Source organism: Helianthus annuus, chromosome 5 (assembly GCF_002127325.2).
Source record: "Helianthus annuus cultivar XRQ/B chromosome 5, HanXRQr2.0-SUNRISE, whole genome shotgun sequence".
In the NCBI taxonomy this organism is placed as follows: domain Eukaryota; kingdom Viridiplantae; phylum Streptophyta; class Magnoliopsida; order Asterales; family Asteraceae; genus Helianthus; species Helianthus annuus.
In genome coordinates this window covers 142311517-142329711 of record NC_035437.2, presented here as the reverse complement: position 1 = coordinate 142329711, position 18195 = coordinate 142311517, and the positions used below count along the sequence as shown (strand labels likewise).

Genomic DNA, 18195 nt, shown 5'->3' with positions numbered 1-18195 from the left:
CTCAGTAACCCAACCCTCACCAAACCCATCGTCCCCTTTATCATACTTACACCACCACCACCACCACCACCATTTTCCACCACCACCCTCCACCATCACAAACCAGTGAATATATAATTGAAACCATGAAGATGAACCATCACAAACTGTTGCTAACCCACCACCACCTCCATAAACACACCACCACCACCTCAACCACTCGTCACCCACCCACCTCTCACAGCCACCAGCCATAAACCCATCTCCCACAACCACAACCTATCATTTTAATCTCAACCCAATCTTTCATCCATCAAGATTCAACAACAATCTTTTTTCCAAGATCTTAACGCCCATTTCAGAGATCAAGCAACGATCTTTTTACATTTGGTATTATTTTGTATTACCCTTTTTCATTTCTTGTTCAATCTCTTTAATTTAGGAATATTTTAGATTCATTTCACCATTGTTGAACTGGTTTTGTGCTAGAATTCTTATAAAAAAAATTGATTTTTTCATCTGGGTTTTGCACTTTTTCTCAATGCCTATATACTATATATATACATTCAAACAGAGAGAAGAGAGAAAGAAGAGATAAATAGGGAAAATCAGATATAGAGAGAGACAAAAGAGAGAGACTAAAGGTGAAGAAATGGTAATTTGGTCATTTCACTTTAACTTTAACTGAAGAAACTAACATCCATCCAGTGTAGGGACTACCCGAGTAACAAACGCTCAAACCACAGGGACCAAACATGATAAATTAAAAAGGTGGGGACTAATGGTGAAAAAATGGCAAACCACAGGGACTATCCGGGCAATTAACTCTATTTCATATTAAGTTTATATATTTAAATCTTAATATTTACCGGGTTAATTTCACCACTAACGTTACTTTACGCGTCTTTTAGTATTAACGTGATTTGATTTCCAAACCCATTTTCGGGGTGTTATAAGGTAAGTCTGTTTATAGTCTTTATTAATTTTTTCATTATGAAAGGAGTATTTGACTTTCTTTGATACTATATATTAAGCCTTTTGTCTGTGATTCACATGTTCTATTTATTACAAACATACTTTTATTTGGAAAACACATTTAATATATAGAAATCAAATCTCATTTGAAAAACACATTTAATATATAGAAATCAGATACGTTTTTTTTTTGTCTTTATATGTTTGTGATTCACGTGTTTTATTTATTACACACTTGCTTTTATTTAGAAAACACATTTAATATATAGAAATCAAGTCTACTTTTTAATTCTTTTTTTTTCCTTATGAATTATCTTATATATATATATATACATATATATATATATATATATATATATATATATATATATATATATATATATATATATTGGAACCACTCTTTATTGCAAGAACCGCGAGAACCAATATGAACACAACCAAAAATACCTAAAAAATCTAGGCAAATTGGCCTGTAATAATCCCATCTAGACCTTATTGGCCATTAATAATCCCACCTCGGAATATTCCCCCCCACCAGTCCCACCTTTCACCTATTTTTCCTACAGTGGTCCCCCGTTAAAAAAACTTAACGGAGTTAAGCTTTTTTCCAAATTACAAACAGATTTTTTAGGGCTTTTGATTAGAACGACGATACGAGTACATTGATGTAAAACTTGCCTTGAAACAGTGCTCCAAACGATGAAAACATCGCTTCAATTCGGGTGCTTAAATTTCAAATTAACCAAAATCAAGTCACTTGGAGCACCATTTCGAAGTAAGTTTTACATCGATGGGCTCGTATCATCGTTCTGATCAAAAACCCTAAAAAATTTGTTTGTAATTTGGAAAAAAGCTTAACTCTGTTAAGTTTTTTTAACGGGGGACCATTGTAGGAAAAATAGGTGAAAGGTGGGACTGGTGGGGGGAATATTCTGAGGTGGGATTATTAATGGCCAATAAGGTCTAGATGGGATTATTACAGGCCAATTCCCCAAAAATCTAAAAACACACAATTTTTTAAATATTTTTTATAAAAATCGCTACTTTTCGTTAATAAAAAAAATTTTAAATTGTTTTTTGAAATTTTTTTTAATACAAAGAGTAGCGATTTTAATAAAAAAAATATTAAAACCTTTTTTTGTGTGTTTTTTAGATTTTTTTTAAGTTTTTTGGGGGTTTAGTTTTTTGCATTTAACTTGGGTGGGAGGGTTTAGGTTTTAGGGGGGGGGGGGGAGGGGGTTGGGTTTTTTTTAGGTTTTCGGAGGGTTTAATTTTTAGCATTTAGCTTGGAGGGGGTGGTTTAGGTTTTTTTTTTCTTTTTTTTGGGGGGGGGGGGGTGGGGCGTTAGGTTTTTTTAGGTTTTCGGTGGTGTAGTAGATTTATTTTGTTGTGTTCACATTGGTTCTCACGATTCTTGCAATAAAGTGGTTCTCGCATAAACCCTACCTATATATATATATATATATATATATATATATATATATATATATATATATATATATATATATATATATATATATATATATATATATATATATATATATATATATAGAAACGGGATCAGGAGAAAACGCTCAAAAGTGTGAGAACGGTGAGAACGCATCCTGGCCCAACACATGTCACACGGCATAGAGAAGGGCGGAGGGGCTTTTTTGTCCTTTCATATTTCATTTTTTAAACGCGTGTCACATCCCGTTTCCATTTTTTTGGCGTTTAATAAATACGCGGCGTTTTATTGTTTGTAGATCAGGATCATAGTAAACATTTTGGCGTTTTAAGTATGTTTTGGCGTTTTTATTGTTTTTAAATCAGGATGCATGTCTATGATGTAAAAAACATCAGTAATTTTCTTGATGTTTATTACATCAAGTAGGATAAGGGTCTATAATGTGACAGACAATTATGGCGTTTTGAAAAGATAAATAAATTCAGTTTTCCATGTAGTGGCTTTTAATAAATTAAATGTTTGGCAATAATGTTACCGTCTCTTCATTTTACTGTTTAGCAATTACTGTTTCGTTCAATTTTCATCTGTGAATTAGTGTTGATTTTTCAGTAATACCTTGTTTGGCGTTTTTGGCGTTTTATAGCAACATCGTGCTTTGCTAGCATCCATTCTCTTAGTTTTCACACTATCAGGTGTTTTGTTGTTTTTGGCGTTTTATATTAAATTTTTTTTGTTAGTAGAGAATTAGATAATAAAATCAGAGAATTAGATAACAAACAATAGAAATTGAAAAAAAAATAAAAATTATAATCTAATTTCTCTTCCAAATCTTCACTATCATCAGCCTCTTCTTCTTTAATCATTTTGGCGTTTTGAACGTGTTTTGAATACCTTATATAGATCCTTATTTTCCTACATAACGTCCGTCTTCATTAAGGGGTAAAAGTGTGTTTTACTTCATTTTTTCATGAATATTTGTCCATCTCATTCAGCAAAAGCTTATAGAGATACCCACCTCAGGGTAGAATCCATTCAGTGAAACTTCATTCAGAACAATACTCAATATAGAAGAAATGAGGTTCCGCATCTGTGGCTTTTTTAAGTATCTTTTGTAGCGTTTTAAAGTGAATGGTTTCTTGGTAAGATGGCGTTTATTTTTTGGTGGTGTGATTAGTTGATTGTGCAGAGACGTCTCTCTTATAGGATTTTTCTGGCGCGTAGTTTAGGTGGGATTTTTATTTATAATAAATGATATTTAAAAAGTAGCCGTGTTTTCATGCTGTATGTATTTTTTTACTGTTTTTTGTTCAGCTTTTTATGAGTTTTTATGGTCATAGACATTCCATCTTCCAAGTTTGGCGTTTTTTAATGGCTTTAAGTAGTTTTTGGCGTTTTTTTCCGTTTTTAGCTTTTCATAATACTTCTCCAAATTACTTTTATAATAGGTTGGGAGTTTTTGGCGTTTTACTGCATTATGGCGTTTACTGCATTATGGCGTTTCCCAATCTTTATGACTTTTAGGCTCTTTTTTAAACTTTTTTATTCTTAGTCGAAAAATACATAACAAACAACAGAAAAGGAAAATTAAAACACTGAAAATAGAAACAATTCATCTTCCAAATCTTCACTGTCATCAGTCTCTTTCTTTTCTTTGAAACATGTTCACTGGTGGTTTGGCTTTGTCATGCTTGTGTTTTTGTGGACGTTTTGAAAGACAATATGACATGAGTTTTTTGTTTGAATATGTATCTTCAAACCACTCATCAGTGTCATTCGTCTATTCATGCCATTATATTATTCATCAATAACAAAACATAAAAACTGACATAAGTCTGACACCAGTATCTTTTTCTTGAAATTTTATCCATCTCATTCAGCAAAATGTTATTTGAGTCACAACACCTTCGGAAAGAATGCATTCTCCGAAACTTCGCGTATAACAATATTAAATAAACAAGAAACGATTTTTGGCATTTTTGGCGTTTTACTGAGGAAATAGTGTATCCGAAAGAAACGTCCATTTTCTGGAAATTTTTGATATTTGAGAGTTTTGGCGTTTTCTAAGATGATTAGTATATAGTAAAATATGGCGTTTTTTGAGTAGGTGTGTTTGATGTTTTGGAATTTCTGGCGTTGTAAGATGAATGTTATATAGTAGAAAATATGGTGTTTTCAGGTTGGGGGAGGTGTGTTCTTATGTATGAGAATGTTTTGTTTATATAGGGATGCGTTTTGGCCAGTAATGGCGTTTTATTCATTACTTTGGCGTTTTGGTAAAGAAGTGTAAAGACCTTTTTACCCTTAATGAAGTGCGTCCACTCAATAGAATTCGTGTTATTTACGAAAACGCCACCACGCCAATCTAGTCCATAGATTGTTTTGATCGGACGATTCATAAGCGTTCTCACTGTTCTCACACTTTTCACCGTTTCTCTAAATCCTAACCATATATATATATATATATATATATATATATATATATACCCTACATATATATATATATATATATATATATATATATGTAGGAGAAGGATCCGTTAGGAACCACCCTTTATTGCGAGAACCACAAGAACTAGTGTGAACATAAACAGTAATTCCTAGAAAAATCTAAAAAACACCCAAAAATTTTTTTTTATTTTTTTAGTATTTTTTTTTGGAAAAATCGCAATATTTTGTTAATAAAAAAATAAAAAAAATTTCAAAAAAAAAATTCGAGTAACAGTTATCCATGCACATGTGCATATGTATCATTTCTTTGACAAATTCCGTAATTAATTACAAATATTAGTCAATTGCACTTTCATTTACACTACCACCTGTAATACACTAGTTTTTACGTTACAATATTAGAAATGCACATGTGCATCTATATGTATCAACATGAAATAAGGTGTTTTGGTACACTACTTTGAATACACTTTCTCTTTCATCTATCCTTCCATCCATAATACATAAACATGCACATGTGCATATGTATCATTTCTTTGACAAATTTCGTAACTCATTACAAGTATTAGACAATTGCACTTTCATTTACACTACCATATGTAATACACTACTTTCTACATTACCAATATTAGAAATGCACATGTGCATCTATATGTATCAACATGAAATAAGGTGTTTTGGTACACTACTTTGAATACACTTTCCCTTTCATATATAATACCATCCATAATACACTACCATTACCTCCTACCATCCATAATACAATATCATTACCTCCTACCATCCATAATACAATACCATTACCAATATTTTCACTTTATTACATGTATATCAACACCATACACCATCCAATCATCATATTACATCATAAAGTAACAACTATAGCCAAACCATCAACCACTAGATATAACTAACCAAAAAACATGTATATGAGCCTACTTCTCCATTCAAAATCACAAACTTTTTTGTAACAAAACATGTTATATCATGGTTATACCTAATGATGCACATATGCATTTTGAATATTGGTAATGTAAAAAGTAGTGTATTACAGATGGTATTATAAATTAAAGTGCAGTTGTCTATTACTGATAACGTATTACGGAATTTGTTGAAGTAATGATACATATGCACATGTGCATGGATAACTGTTAATCGAAAAAAAAGGTTTTTTTTTGGGTAACTAAATATAGCGATTTTTCTTAAAGAAATTTAAAAAATAAAATAAAAAATTTTTTGAGTGCTTTTTTGATTTTTTTTAGATTTTATTTTGTGTTCACATTGGTTCTCGCGGTTCTTGCAATAAGGGTGGTTCTCAAATGAACCTTACCCTATGTATGTGTATATATATATATATATAGAGAGAGAGAGACGGGTTCAGGAGAGAACGGTGAAAAGTGTGAGAACAGTGAGAACGGATCCTGGCCCAACACGTGGCAGGGGGCGCTAATTGTTATGCGGGGGTACGATTGTCCTTTTATACGTTCCCTCCGTATTCGCGTTATAAATCTCTTTCAAATTAAAACTCCAAAGATTTATTGTTAGCTGTTACCTCCTTTGCAATCTTTCTCATATCTATGGCGTTTAACGTGGATTCTGTTAGACAAAATAAAATTCATTGGCGTTTTCTATTTTTGTTCCTGCAAATCATGCAACATATATGGCGTTTTGTTTTTTTTTTATCATTGTTTCAAAGCGCTTGTCTTGATAGGATTAGCGTGGAATAATGTGTTGACTGTATCAGACGACCAAGTGACTAAAGGGTGACCCGTTATAACGAGTAATAAAGACGTGGAATACTAGAAGAAAGTAATGGCCCACGAGGCCTTCCACATGAAAGGCGCATATGACATGGCCTATAATAATAATCCTTGGCCAGAGAAAACAAAGATGTTAACCAAGAGAAAGATGCAAGGAGAACATCAGAAGGGAGTCGGACACCACCTTGGAGCCGAAAGACATTTCTATGCCTTCCCGGTAAGATTATTGAATTATTAAATGTGAGCAATGCTCAAGTGATCACCTAGACTAAATTCATTAGGTCAAACTCAATGAACTACGCAAGATAGGTTTCGGGGATGAAACCTCTCTAAGAGGGGGGGGGGGGTAGACTTGTAACACCCCATAAACGGGTTTGTTAATTAAACTAAGTTAATCGGGAATGAGCAGGTAAAATACCGTTAGTAGCAAAAGTTAACCCGGTAAACATTAGGATTTAAATAAATAAACCTAATGTTAAATAAAAGGCGAACAAATGCTTTTAGTAAATAAAGATTATAAAGGCACGGGCTACAGGGACATAATTTAAGTCGGGTAGTGGCATTCTCGAACTTAGTAAATATGATTATCATGTCCGTTGATAATTTACGAGAGATAGGCAACTAGAAATGTAACCTAGTTATAACCTAGTTGTAAACTGTAATGTGCAAGAACTAACATTGGGAGGGACTAAAATTGCCAAATCAGAAACAAATATCTTTAAAAGAAAATAAACACCAAAAAACACACACTTGTGTGTGTTTGGTCGATCCAGAGCAGAGCAGGAGAAAAAAAGGGGCAAACCCTCAAGGAGCTGAAATCATTAAATTGAAGGAGGAACCGAGCCTCAAATTCCTGCATGAATGTAAATTATTGATCACCTAGATTAGGGGATCATAAGGTATGTTGTAAAACTTGATTTCATCAAATTTGTGTGAAGAAGAACTTGAAGGTGATAACCCGGAGTTCAAAATTATTGGTAGTTTGATGAAATTGATGATGTATTTGTGTTGATGATCACTATACTTGCTAGTATAGATGGAATACTTGAACAATCTAAAGACTAGGTCAAGTGTTCATACAAACATAAAGTGGTTTTGATGGTAGAATGAAATTGATGTTATAGTGATGTCAAAGCATGCATATAGTCTTCATATTTACAAGAAAATATGAGATACTTGGCTAAATTGATGTTTGGATTAAAGTCCATGTATGTGGTGAAATGGGTTTTTAAGATAATAATAAAATCTCCAAATTCTAGTATAATAAGTTGAGGGATTAGCTATGATGATTGAAAGTCTTGTTAACTTGATTTTAATAATTGTGTAAACTTGACAAATTGAAAGAACTAAGGTAAATTTGGTTAAAGAAGTTAGCCAAATTGGTGGCCTAAAAATGATGCCCACCAAGCGTTAGATAAAATGCCTAATGAGTTTTATTGAACTTGTGAGTGCATATATATGTAAAACGGCAGTATGACCTTTTAAAACTCAAAACGACCTATAATTGAATCGAATACCAAATATGGTAGAAAAGTCCATAAGGGTGATGGTCATGCTATTGATGACTAATCTAACTATCTTATGGAAATTGTATTATAGTTTGACTCTTGACGAGCTAGGTGGAAGCTTGGAGAAGAATGGGTCAAACGGGTCGAAGGGGCGAAAAAGCATGAACGGACTTAAGGTAAGTAAAGCTTACACCTTTCTAGTAGAACACCTATTTGTTGTATTTGTTATAAACAAGGTAAATCAGTAATTTAAGTATGATGTTCCGGCGCAAAATGATACGGGTCGGAATAAGTGAAAATGGTAAAAAGGGCAAAATGGTAATTCGATCATATGACGACCGAATAAAGAGAGAGTTTTGGAATAGATACCTTATGGTGTAAACCATAATGGGTAACAGGAGGGAAATGGTAATTTTAGTCACGAGTTGACGAAAAAATAATAGTTTTGAACAAGACACTCTATGGGTAAGCCATGATGGGTCGAAGGAATTATGAAACGAACTTAAGTAATATGATCATACGATGTAAACCGAAACAGTTTAAATGGTGAGATGGTAAATAAATACCATCTCATATTGATAAAATGGTCATTTAGGCCAAACGAGTTAAATGGTGATGTTATCACCATTTAAGATTAATAACTAATGATCGATTGTCGAGGTTTGTGCTCACAGGGATATAGCGTAAGGTTCGCATTGCTATTAATTAGTAATTATTAGTGCAAGGTATTTAAATGGGTCAACGCTATGACCCGAGCAAGGTATGTGTAATAAGTCAAACTCTCATTGAGTACTTAAGGTTCGATGAGAGTTAAACGGAGTCACGAATGAACATTGGGTTACCTAAAGTAGGTGAATCTAATAATCTAAAGTGTAGACATTACGTTCTTAGAAACATAATGAGTTTAAATAAGATTATGGTTAAAACGTACAAAATTAGTCAAAACATGCTATTGAAAGTCCTTCGTCGTAAAAGAAGGGGTTAAAGTTGACCAAAACGCCCTTGATTGATAAACCGGGTAAACGCTCTTAAGGATGGTTCAAATATGAGTATTATAACTTGTATAAATCCTTCTGGTAGTCTAAAATGGAAGTCTTAAACCATTTTGGCTTAATTCTACATTATGGGTTAGTTTCGTAAAATTGACATAACGAGGGTAGAATGAGAATATAATGAATTTTTCTATCATAATCCATCACAATTGAAGTTGTGATCATAGATGAATAAAGATCATTAAGCGAATAATAAGAGATATGAAGGGTTGTGGATAATTTAAGCTTAAATTTCATAACGGGTCAAAATAATAATGCGCATAAACCCGGTAATGGTTGTGTAAATCATAAAATTTATGAACTCGGGTTAAATATTAGGGGTTATAATGTAGGCAAATATATTACGGTCAATTAGAAACAAGTTTCAAGCTAAACGGATAAATATCGGAGCAGTTACGCAGCGTTTACTAAAAAGGAGAAAAGTGGTCAACTTTTGTAACCCAGACTTGTTAAATCTATGTCTGGGTTATCAGTTGCTTTTAGGGCATAACCCAGACGAGTTATCTGGCCATCTGGGTTAGCAGTTGCTTTTAAGGCATAACCCAGACGGGTTACTTGATCATCTGGGTTATCAGTTGCTTTTAAGGCATAACCCAGACGAGTTACCTGGTTATCGTATTGAGCTTCCGGGCTTAGCTAGATTAGTTATAGATTTCATATAATTAACGTATATCACAATTTATGGTATGTAGGTTATAATTGGAGTACCGGATGACAATCAATGATAACACGTTGAATTGTTTATTTTTTTTTATAAAGTTTTAATAAACTTGTTTTATCATACGAAGGTATAATCACATATAAATTCTTTCATATGCGAAATATTGTTAGAATTTCGATTTATTTGATAAGGGTGTTACAAAACACTAGAAATATATGAAAACATAAATGGTTCGGTTCGATTAATTTTGGTTAAATGATGGTACAAAAATATTCAATGAATGACTGGTTTTGGTTAATTCGGATTTCAGTTAATCGTTTTTCGGTTAATTCAAGTTTTGGTTGATCACTCAACATATCAATTTTTTAATTAAAATAACTATAGCAATATTATACTCAAATTAAAGAGAATAAAAAATTTATGGTGTGATATAAAAAAAATATATTAACACATAATAAAGTTATAGCTTTTTAAAAATCGTAGGGGTGGTTAGTTTTTTTATAAGAGGATAAAATATAACTATTAACTAATTATCTGTATTTTTGGTTAAAGATATAGGATTAAGGTGTAATCAAGATAAGATTGTTAAAGTGTAATTATTGTATAAAAAAACTAATTTACCCTCATTTCGAATTATACTTTATACATTAAAGCAAAAAAAGTTCTTTAACTTTTGGTATATTAAAATGCTATTGTCTCATACATCATATATAGAGTTAATAACTCGGATGGTCTCTGTCGTTTTTCAGTTTTTCACATTTAGTCCCTAAATTTCTAAAATTATATGTATGTTCCCTATGGTTTGATTGTTTGTTACTCGGATGGTCTTTGGCAGTAACACATGTTAAATTAACTCAGTTAAGTTTATGAAATTACTAAAATGCCCTTATATTAAAAGTACAAAGGGAAATTAAAATTAAATTAGTGGGGTCAACCTTTTAAAAATAAAAAATAAAATACGTATATGAATAAAAAACATAAAGCCCACAATTAAGCAAATCAAACATCAGGCTCCAATCTTCTTCATCCTTCACGTCCGGCAATCTTCTGGCAACCTCATTATTATCTGGCCTCGACGACTAACATTGGTCTGTTGCTCATAGACACAATCCATCGTATCTGGATCCGTCATCATCACACTTTTAATTCAGTAAAACCTCCACCTGCTCTCATAATTAACTCCGTCATGAAGTTCGTCATTGACGATGCCGAAATATTTGTGGAGGTCACACTTTTATGTCTAGTTTTAGATTCTATGTTGTTCCTAATCGGAGATTGACAGATTTGGAATTGATGAATTTTCGGGTGATTTGGTCCCCGGAGGTAAAGGTTCGTTGTCGACAATTTTAGGTGGTGAAAGTGTAGTCGGCAAAGGTGTGGTGGAGGTGCCGATGAAGGTGTGTGAGGGTGGGGGTTTCAACCATCAATGACAAGGTGTTTGATCGTGGCTTCACATTCGATGGAAACAAATGCGGTGGTCTTCATCATCTCTGGTGAAGCTGGGTTTATGCTTATGTTTAATATAAGGAGTTAAAGTTTTATAATCTAATAAAATTAGTGGGCCCGTTTAGTTAAGTATATTATTTAATTTTTTTCTTTTAGACTAAAGGGTATGGGGGCTGGCTTAGGCTCGGCCTGGCCCGGCGCCGGTCCCCCACACCGCCCCCCTCAGCCCGGCTCGTCCCAACCGGCTCCCACACGACGATCTCGCCGTGCCTCCTTCTCTCACATATACCTATACATACATACATATATATACATAAAGGGGCTCATCCTCCACCCCCTTGGTCCATCTCCTTTAGGCCTATCCTCACTTCCGGTGACGTGGCGGCCCATCCTCGGTCACCATACCCTCCAGTCTTAAAATATACATGGCTATTTTAGTCATTTTACATAAACTTAACTGAGAAAACCAATGTTTTTCCACTTTAGTAACTATCCGATTAACACATGAGCTAACCACAGGGAACAAATATGCTATTTTGAAAAGGTGAGGACTAAAGATGAAAAAATGAAAAACCACAGAGACCATCCGAGAAATTAACTCTCACACACACACACACACACACACACACACACACACACACACACATATATATATATATATATATATATATATATATATATATGAAAGGGATCTGTTGATGCATAATGTCCATCGCCTACGTCATCAGTCTGTGTCGTGTCAAGTTTATGTAATTGTGTTTAAAATGTAAAGTTTATGTGTAGAGTCCAGTTCGCACGACCTGGAAGGTCCAGGTCGCATGAAGTGAAGTTAACCAGTTCGTGCGGACTGAGCTTCATATTTGGTGCGAACTGGAGATCCTATAAATAGGTGTGTTGTGTTTTTCATTTGGAACTTTCCAGAGAATCTCCAAACGAAGTGCTGACGAATTCTCTCTGTACCTGAACGTTTATAATCAATGGAAAACATGTTTAAAGTGACTTTTTACTCTTCTACTCCTATTCTAGCACGGATGCAAGGTTTCTAGTCTGTTTCCGCCTTTCTAGAGACCAGATTTGACTCAGACCGACTCGTTTTGGTCGATTCATCGATCCTACAAGTGCTATCAGAGCTCAGGATGAGTCAAATCTGCTGATATCAGTGTTTGAATGGTTTAGAATCATCTACTTCTACTCTTTCTTGGATTTTTAGACGAATTCACGGACAAAATGGACTGAATTTTGGATATTATGTGTAAAACACCATTTTAAACAATCCTACAAAGTTACAGACCATAAATCGAACTAAAACTGATCCAAATTGTCAAAAATGTTCACTTCGTATGAAAATGATGCTCAGATCGTGTGAAACTGACCAGATCGCATGAGTTTTTGCCAAACCGTTTGAAAACCTAGTCCAGTTCGCACGAATTGGATCAGGTCGCTTGAAATTTTCAAAAAAGTTTATCAGTTCGCACGAAGTGAGTATCCAGATCGTGTGAATCTATCAACTCGCACGAACTGGAATCTTTTTTAAAACAAATTGTGTCATCTCGCACGAAGTGGACATTCCAGGTCGTTTTAAAACATCCAGGTCATTTGAAAACATCCAGGTCATTTGAAAACCTTCAGTTCGTTTGAAAGGTTCAGTTCGTTTGAAAGTCCAGAAAGTTTGAAAGTTCAGTTAGCTTGAAAGTTTGATTTTTCAAAACTTGAAAATTTTTCGAAACATTTTTCAAAGTAAAAAATGGACAACCAAGAGTTTTACAAGGCGTTTTTCAGAGGAGGTATGACTGTTCAAACTCCAGCGAGTATAGCGCAGAATGTAAACATGGAGAACGAGCTAGGAACCATGCAAAAATCATCGAAACTGCTCAACATTGAAGAGTATTCGGGGTGGCAAGATAGATTTCGCACGTGGGTTCAGGCGAATCACCTCGAATGTTGGCTGAAAGTTGAAACAAAATATGTAATTCCTACGAATGAAGCTGGTCTTCCGAAAACACTTAACAAGTTAACTCCAGCTGAAGCAGAAAGTTTTAAAGCCGAGAAGAAGATGGTCAGCATATTGCAACAGGCAATTAAGGAAGATATTTTGGTACTGTTACAACATCAGAATGACACACAATCTATTTGGAATGCTCTTAAACTCAAATTTCTTGGGAGTGCTGCAATGATCAAAAGCAAAAAGGCACTACTGAAAAAAGAATTCGACATATTTACTGCTATCAGTGGAGAATCAACAAAAGAGTTAATTGAGAGGTATTGTCACTTGGTACTGGAGATGAAACGTTTGAGTATCGACAAAACAAATGAAGAGTTGGTTGATAAGTTGGCTAACGCACTACCACAAGAAGTGTGGGGTACGTTCTTATTGGTTTTGAAGAACAACTTGGAATACGTGGGTTTCAATCTGAGTATGTTTGTTGAGAGAATTGAAGCTCAAGAGCTTGAAATGCGAAAGATGAGTAAAATGAAATCTGCAAACGTACAACAAGACGTTCAGCTTTACTACAAAGGAAGCTCATCTGCCACATCTACTCCGAGTCCAAAGATTCAAACGGCATTCAGTGCAGATTCTTCATCAGGAATATCTCAAAGCATGCCTAACAACAACGTTTCACCGTTTCCAAATTACGAACCGAATCCTAAGGTTCAGAATTTTCAAGAACAGGTGTCTTCTCAAAGTTCTTCAGGTTCGAACAATCAGAGTTATAGTCATGGGATACTGTGCAATATCGCTGTTAACATCAAAAATGGTCAAGATTTTACCGAGACAGCCGCAAAGCAGCATATAGCATTTCTAGCTTCTGTACTTGAGTCTTACGAAAGTCTAGTAGCCGGAAGAATTGGTAATCCAGACATGACAAAAGAAGATTACGATCAAATTGATCCAGAGGAACTAGAACTCATCGACATAAAATGCGGTATGGCGAGCATTGTGAGAAGAGCTCAAAGGTTCATGGAAATTACAGGAAGAAGTAGTCTCGAAGGTCCTGATCCTAAACATGGATTCTACAAATCAAAGGTTACTTGCTTCAAGTGTAAAGAAAAGGGGCATTTCAAGCGTGAATGTCCGAACAGAGAAGTTAATAACCACCGAAATCCATTCGCCAACGATTATTACCGACAGGCCATTTGTCATAAAAACAGTCAACAACCATTCAATCCAAGACCTCAAATTGAGGACAATGCATCCAGACAAACAGAAAAAGCTCTTTTGGTGAATCAAGATGATGAAAAGATTCCAGAAGGTTTCAGTTGGGATAAGTACATTCCAGGAGGAGGTCTTGCAATGATGGCTGAAATTGTTGAAGAATGTATTCCTGAAGTTGAAGAAGTCAGTGAAATGATGACTGAGGAAAGTTATGCAGAACTAGAAGAGGCAGCAGCAGCGGTCTACTATTATCAGTCTGAACAGGAGGTTATTACTAATGCATTTAAATCTATAATGCCTTCTAATGTGTTTGATTCTTTTGCAGGTTTCTTTAGTGAACCGACTATGGGTTTCTGCCCACAGTACGAAGTTGAACAAACTCCGGTTCAATAGATCATTGATGTTGCAAAGGAAATGAATGAAGAGACTTTGAAAGAAATAGCAGACAAAGCTCTTATGGTCAAGCTGCAAGAGGTAGAACAAACTAAAACACCTTCTGATAACAATGGGACCAAAGATGCAACTCAAAAGTCAGTGTCAATTGAAAAGGAGTCAAATGAGAAGTCCGAGTCCGATGGGAAATAAGAAAATGTGAAGTCCGAATCCGGAGAGAAATCTGAGTTTGAGTCCGGAGAGTTTGGTAAATCGGAAAGTAAAAATGACAAACAAGAAAATGCTTTTGAAAAGGTTGATCCAATTCCTGAACGCCATGCAAAAACCATTTAAAACCATGCATGGATTGTCTTGAAAAAGACAAACAGTTTCAAGAGTTCAAAAAGTTTCACGACAAATTAAAATTTGATTTTAATGATGTTAAAGAAGCTTATGACACTCTATCACGATCAATTAAAGCGATTCAAACTGAGAGTTCGGAAAATGATAAAATTCTTAGTTTGCTCAAAGCTACGGTCATGGAAAAGCAAATGTCGATTAACATCCATCTGGACAAAAACACATCTCTAAAGAAGGAACTTGAACTAATACGCATTGAGACAGAAAGAGTCGACAAAAAGTTGATCAGTTATGTTTCATCTTCATATGTGATTGATCAGATCGTTCCTCAACAAACTGAAGCTAAACCAACTTTCAAAAATGTTCCACCCCTAATGGGAATCATTATACTCAGAAATATCCAGATGGGGTGGAAAAGGCATTGAATCTCAAACTGAGAATAAAAGAGAACGAGTTACCGGAAAACATAGATGTTACATTCTCTTCGTCTGACACCGACAACGAGTCACAACTGGTTAAAACAGTTGTAGACCAAGTGTTGGATGAAGAGAGTGGTAACTAGGATTTCGAAACAGTCAAAACTCATTTTGAGAATTCCAGTTCAGATTCTGAAGATGACGGAAACTTTCTTGATAAGTTTATCCCAAAATCAGATAAAGTTTTGGATGACGATTCGATCATTGTGGTTTACACGATGACCGGAACTGACAAACTATATACTGATTTTGAGTATCCGATTCAGAATACGAACCTGGAAAATGTTGAAAAAGTTTTTAAACTTGTGGAAATTGATATTTCAGAAGTCAACAACAACTCATTTCTATCAAAACCGAAAAAATCTTTTTTTAACCAACAACTGGCAAACAACCCGGGAAAGAAGAATGAATGGGTGGGTAACAATGGTAACAAGAGACATGGTAATAATTTCAAAAAGAAAGGTGTTGGTTTTGAAAAGAAAATGGCTAAGAAAGAAGTTAAGCCAAAAGAAAATTTGAGTGATGTATTTGTCGCTGGTAATAATACAGAAGTCGAAAAGGATTATATCTTTAGTAAGCAAGCAATTGACAATTTATTGCGGCCAAAAAGATAAGAGACGAGACCGACAGATCCACTTTTGTTGAATATGACAAAAGAATCTGTTATCGGTGCAATGAAATTGGTTACATGGCCAAACAATGTGTCAAAAAGATAATAAAACCAGTTTTCCATAAACCAAAACCGAAAATTTCAAGGGATGTTAAGGGAAAATCACCTATGGTATCCCCCGTGCGTATTCTTAAACGCGGTGAATCATTGAAGCCTGAGGACAAACCAAAATCAACTTTTGAAATTGGTGAATCTTCAAAATCACAAAAGACTTCAAAGGTTTATCCTAAAACAAAGACTTCCCAAAGTCAATCATGGGTGGAGAAACCTAAACGTTCTTTTGAAGAAAAGAAAACGGAAGAGGTTTTAAAATCTGATCCAAAAATTTTTGCAACCAACAATGAGAAAATTGAGTTTGAGTTAGATAAGTTGATTGAAGAATTCCCACCTATCAAGGAAGGAACTCTAAAATCCAAACCAGAATCTGATGTTCCAAATGTTGTTTTTAACATTCCAAAACTTGACAAAGTAGCTCATGATATTGTCTTTGGTAGTATACCAAATGTTGAAAAATCTTGGGTATCATTGTTTAAGTAAATGTCTTTTGATGTGTTTAGGGGCTTCCAAGGTCTATCATTTCTAAATGGATAATGGATAGCGGCGCCTCAAGGCACATGACAGGGATGCTAGCACTTTTATACGACGTCAAATCAATCATTGGAGGTTATGTCGTGTTTGCTGGAACTCAAGGTGGAAGAATTGTTGGAGAAGGAATACTTACTAACGGGGTCGTCTCATTCGAAAAAGTGAATTACATTGCTGAGTTAGAAAATAATCTGTTAAGCATTTCTCAGATATGTGACAAGTCATTCACTGTTCATTTCACAAAGGATGAATGTCTGATTCTTAAACCAGGGTTTAAGATACCTGAAGAAATGGTGTTGATGCGCGCTCCTCGTGAAATGATCTCTACATACTAGATATGAGCGTTGCAACAACGACAGATGAAAAGGCTCAATGTTTTGTGAGTAAGATGAAGGCAACAGAAAAAGAATCCATCGTGTGGCATCGTAAAATGGGGCATATTCATGTGCGAAAGATGAACTTTTTAGTTCATAATGACCTTGTAGAAGGTGTAAATTTGAAAAGCTTCCATCTTAACGATGACTGTATTGAATGCAAGAAAGGGAAGAAGACGAAGAAATCACATCCGAAAAAGCTCTTGAACTCCATCAGATTACCGCTCGAAAGACTCCATATGGATCTTTTTGGACCGGTAAATGTGAAAAGCATAAGTGGAGACCTATATTGTTTAGTTGTTACTGACGACCTTACAAGATTTTCATGGGTGTTGTTTCTAGAGAGAAAAGACGAAATGTTTGATTCTTTGATGAAGTTATTCAGAAAGATGGAGAATGTTTACAAACTGCCGATCAGACGTATTCGAAGCGACAATGGCACGGAATTCAAGAACAACTATATGCTCAAATTTTGCAATGATAAAGGAATTCTTCATGAATTTAGCGCACCGTATACTCCTCAACAAAACGGTGTTGCAGAAAGGAAAAATCGTACGTTGATCGAAACAGCTTGTACCATGCTAGCAGATTCAAAGTTACAGGTATATTTTTGGAGTGAAGTGGTTGCTACGGCATGTTACACGCTCAATCGAGTTCTTACGGTGAAGAAGTACAAGAAAACTTGTTTTGAACTACTACATCTTTACAAACCAAATCTGAAATTTTTAGAACCATTTGGATCACTATGCACATTCATTGATCCAGACGGTAAATTTGGTGCAAAAGCTGTAACACCTCGAAAAATTACGTCCAATAATGCATTGACACGTGTCATGGGCATTGGATATGCGAAAACATACTTTAGAGGGACTAAAATTGACAAATAGTGAAAACTATGGAACGTAAGGGTCCAAAGTGTCAACAATGG

The 18195-nt window shown here is 34.8% G+C and overlaps 1 protein-coding gene across 1 annotated transcript; it reads left to right on the top strand.

Moving 5' to 3' along the window:
- The first annotated feature begins 13020 nt into the window (after positions 1-13020).
- On the top strand, positions 13021-15015 carry LOC110943766. Its single transcript, XM_022185500.1, has 4 exons — positions 13021-14125; positions 14555-14697; positions 14756-14779; positions 14824-15015. The coding sequence occupies exons 1-4, from the start codon at positions 13021-13023 to the stop codon at positions 15013-15015; spliced, it is 1464 nt and encodes a 487-aa protein (XP_022041192.1).
- The last annotated feature ends 3180 nt before the right edge of the window (positions 15016-18195 follow it).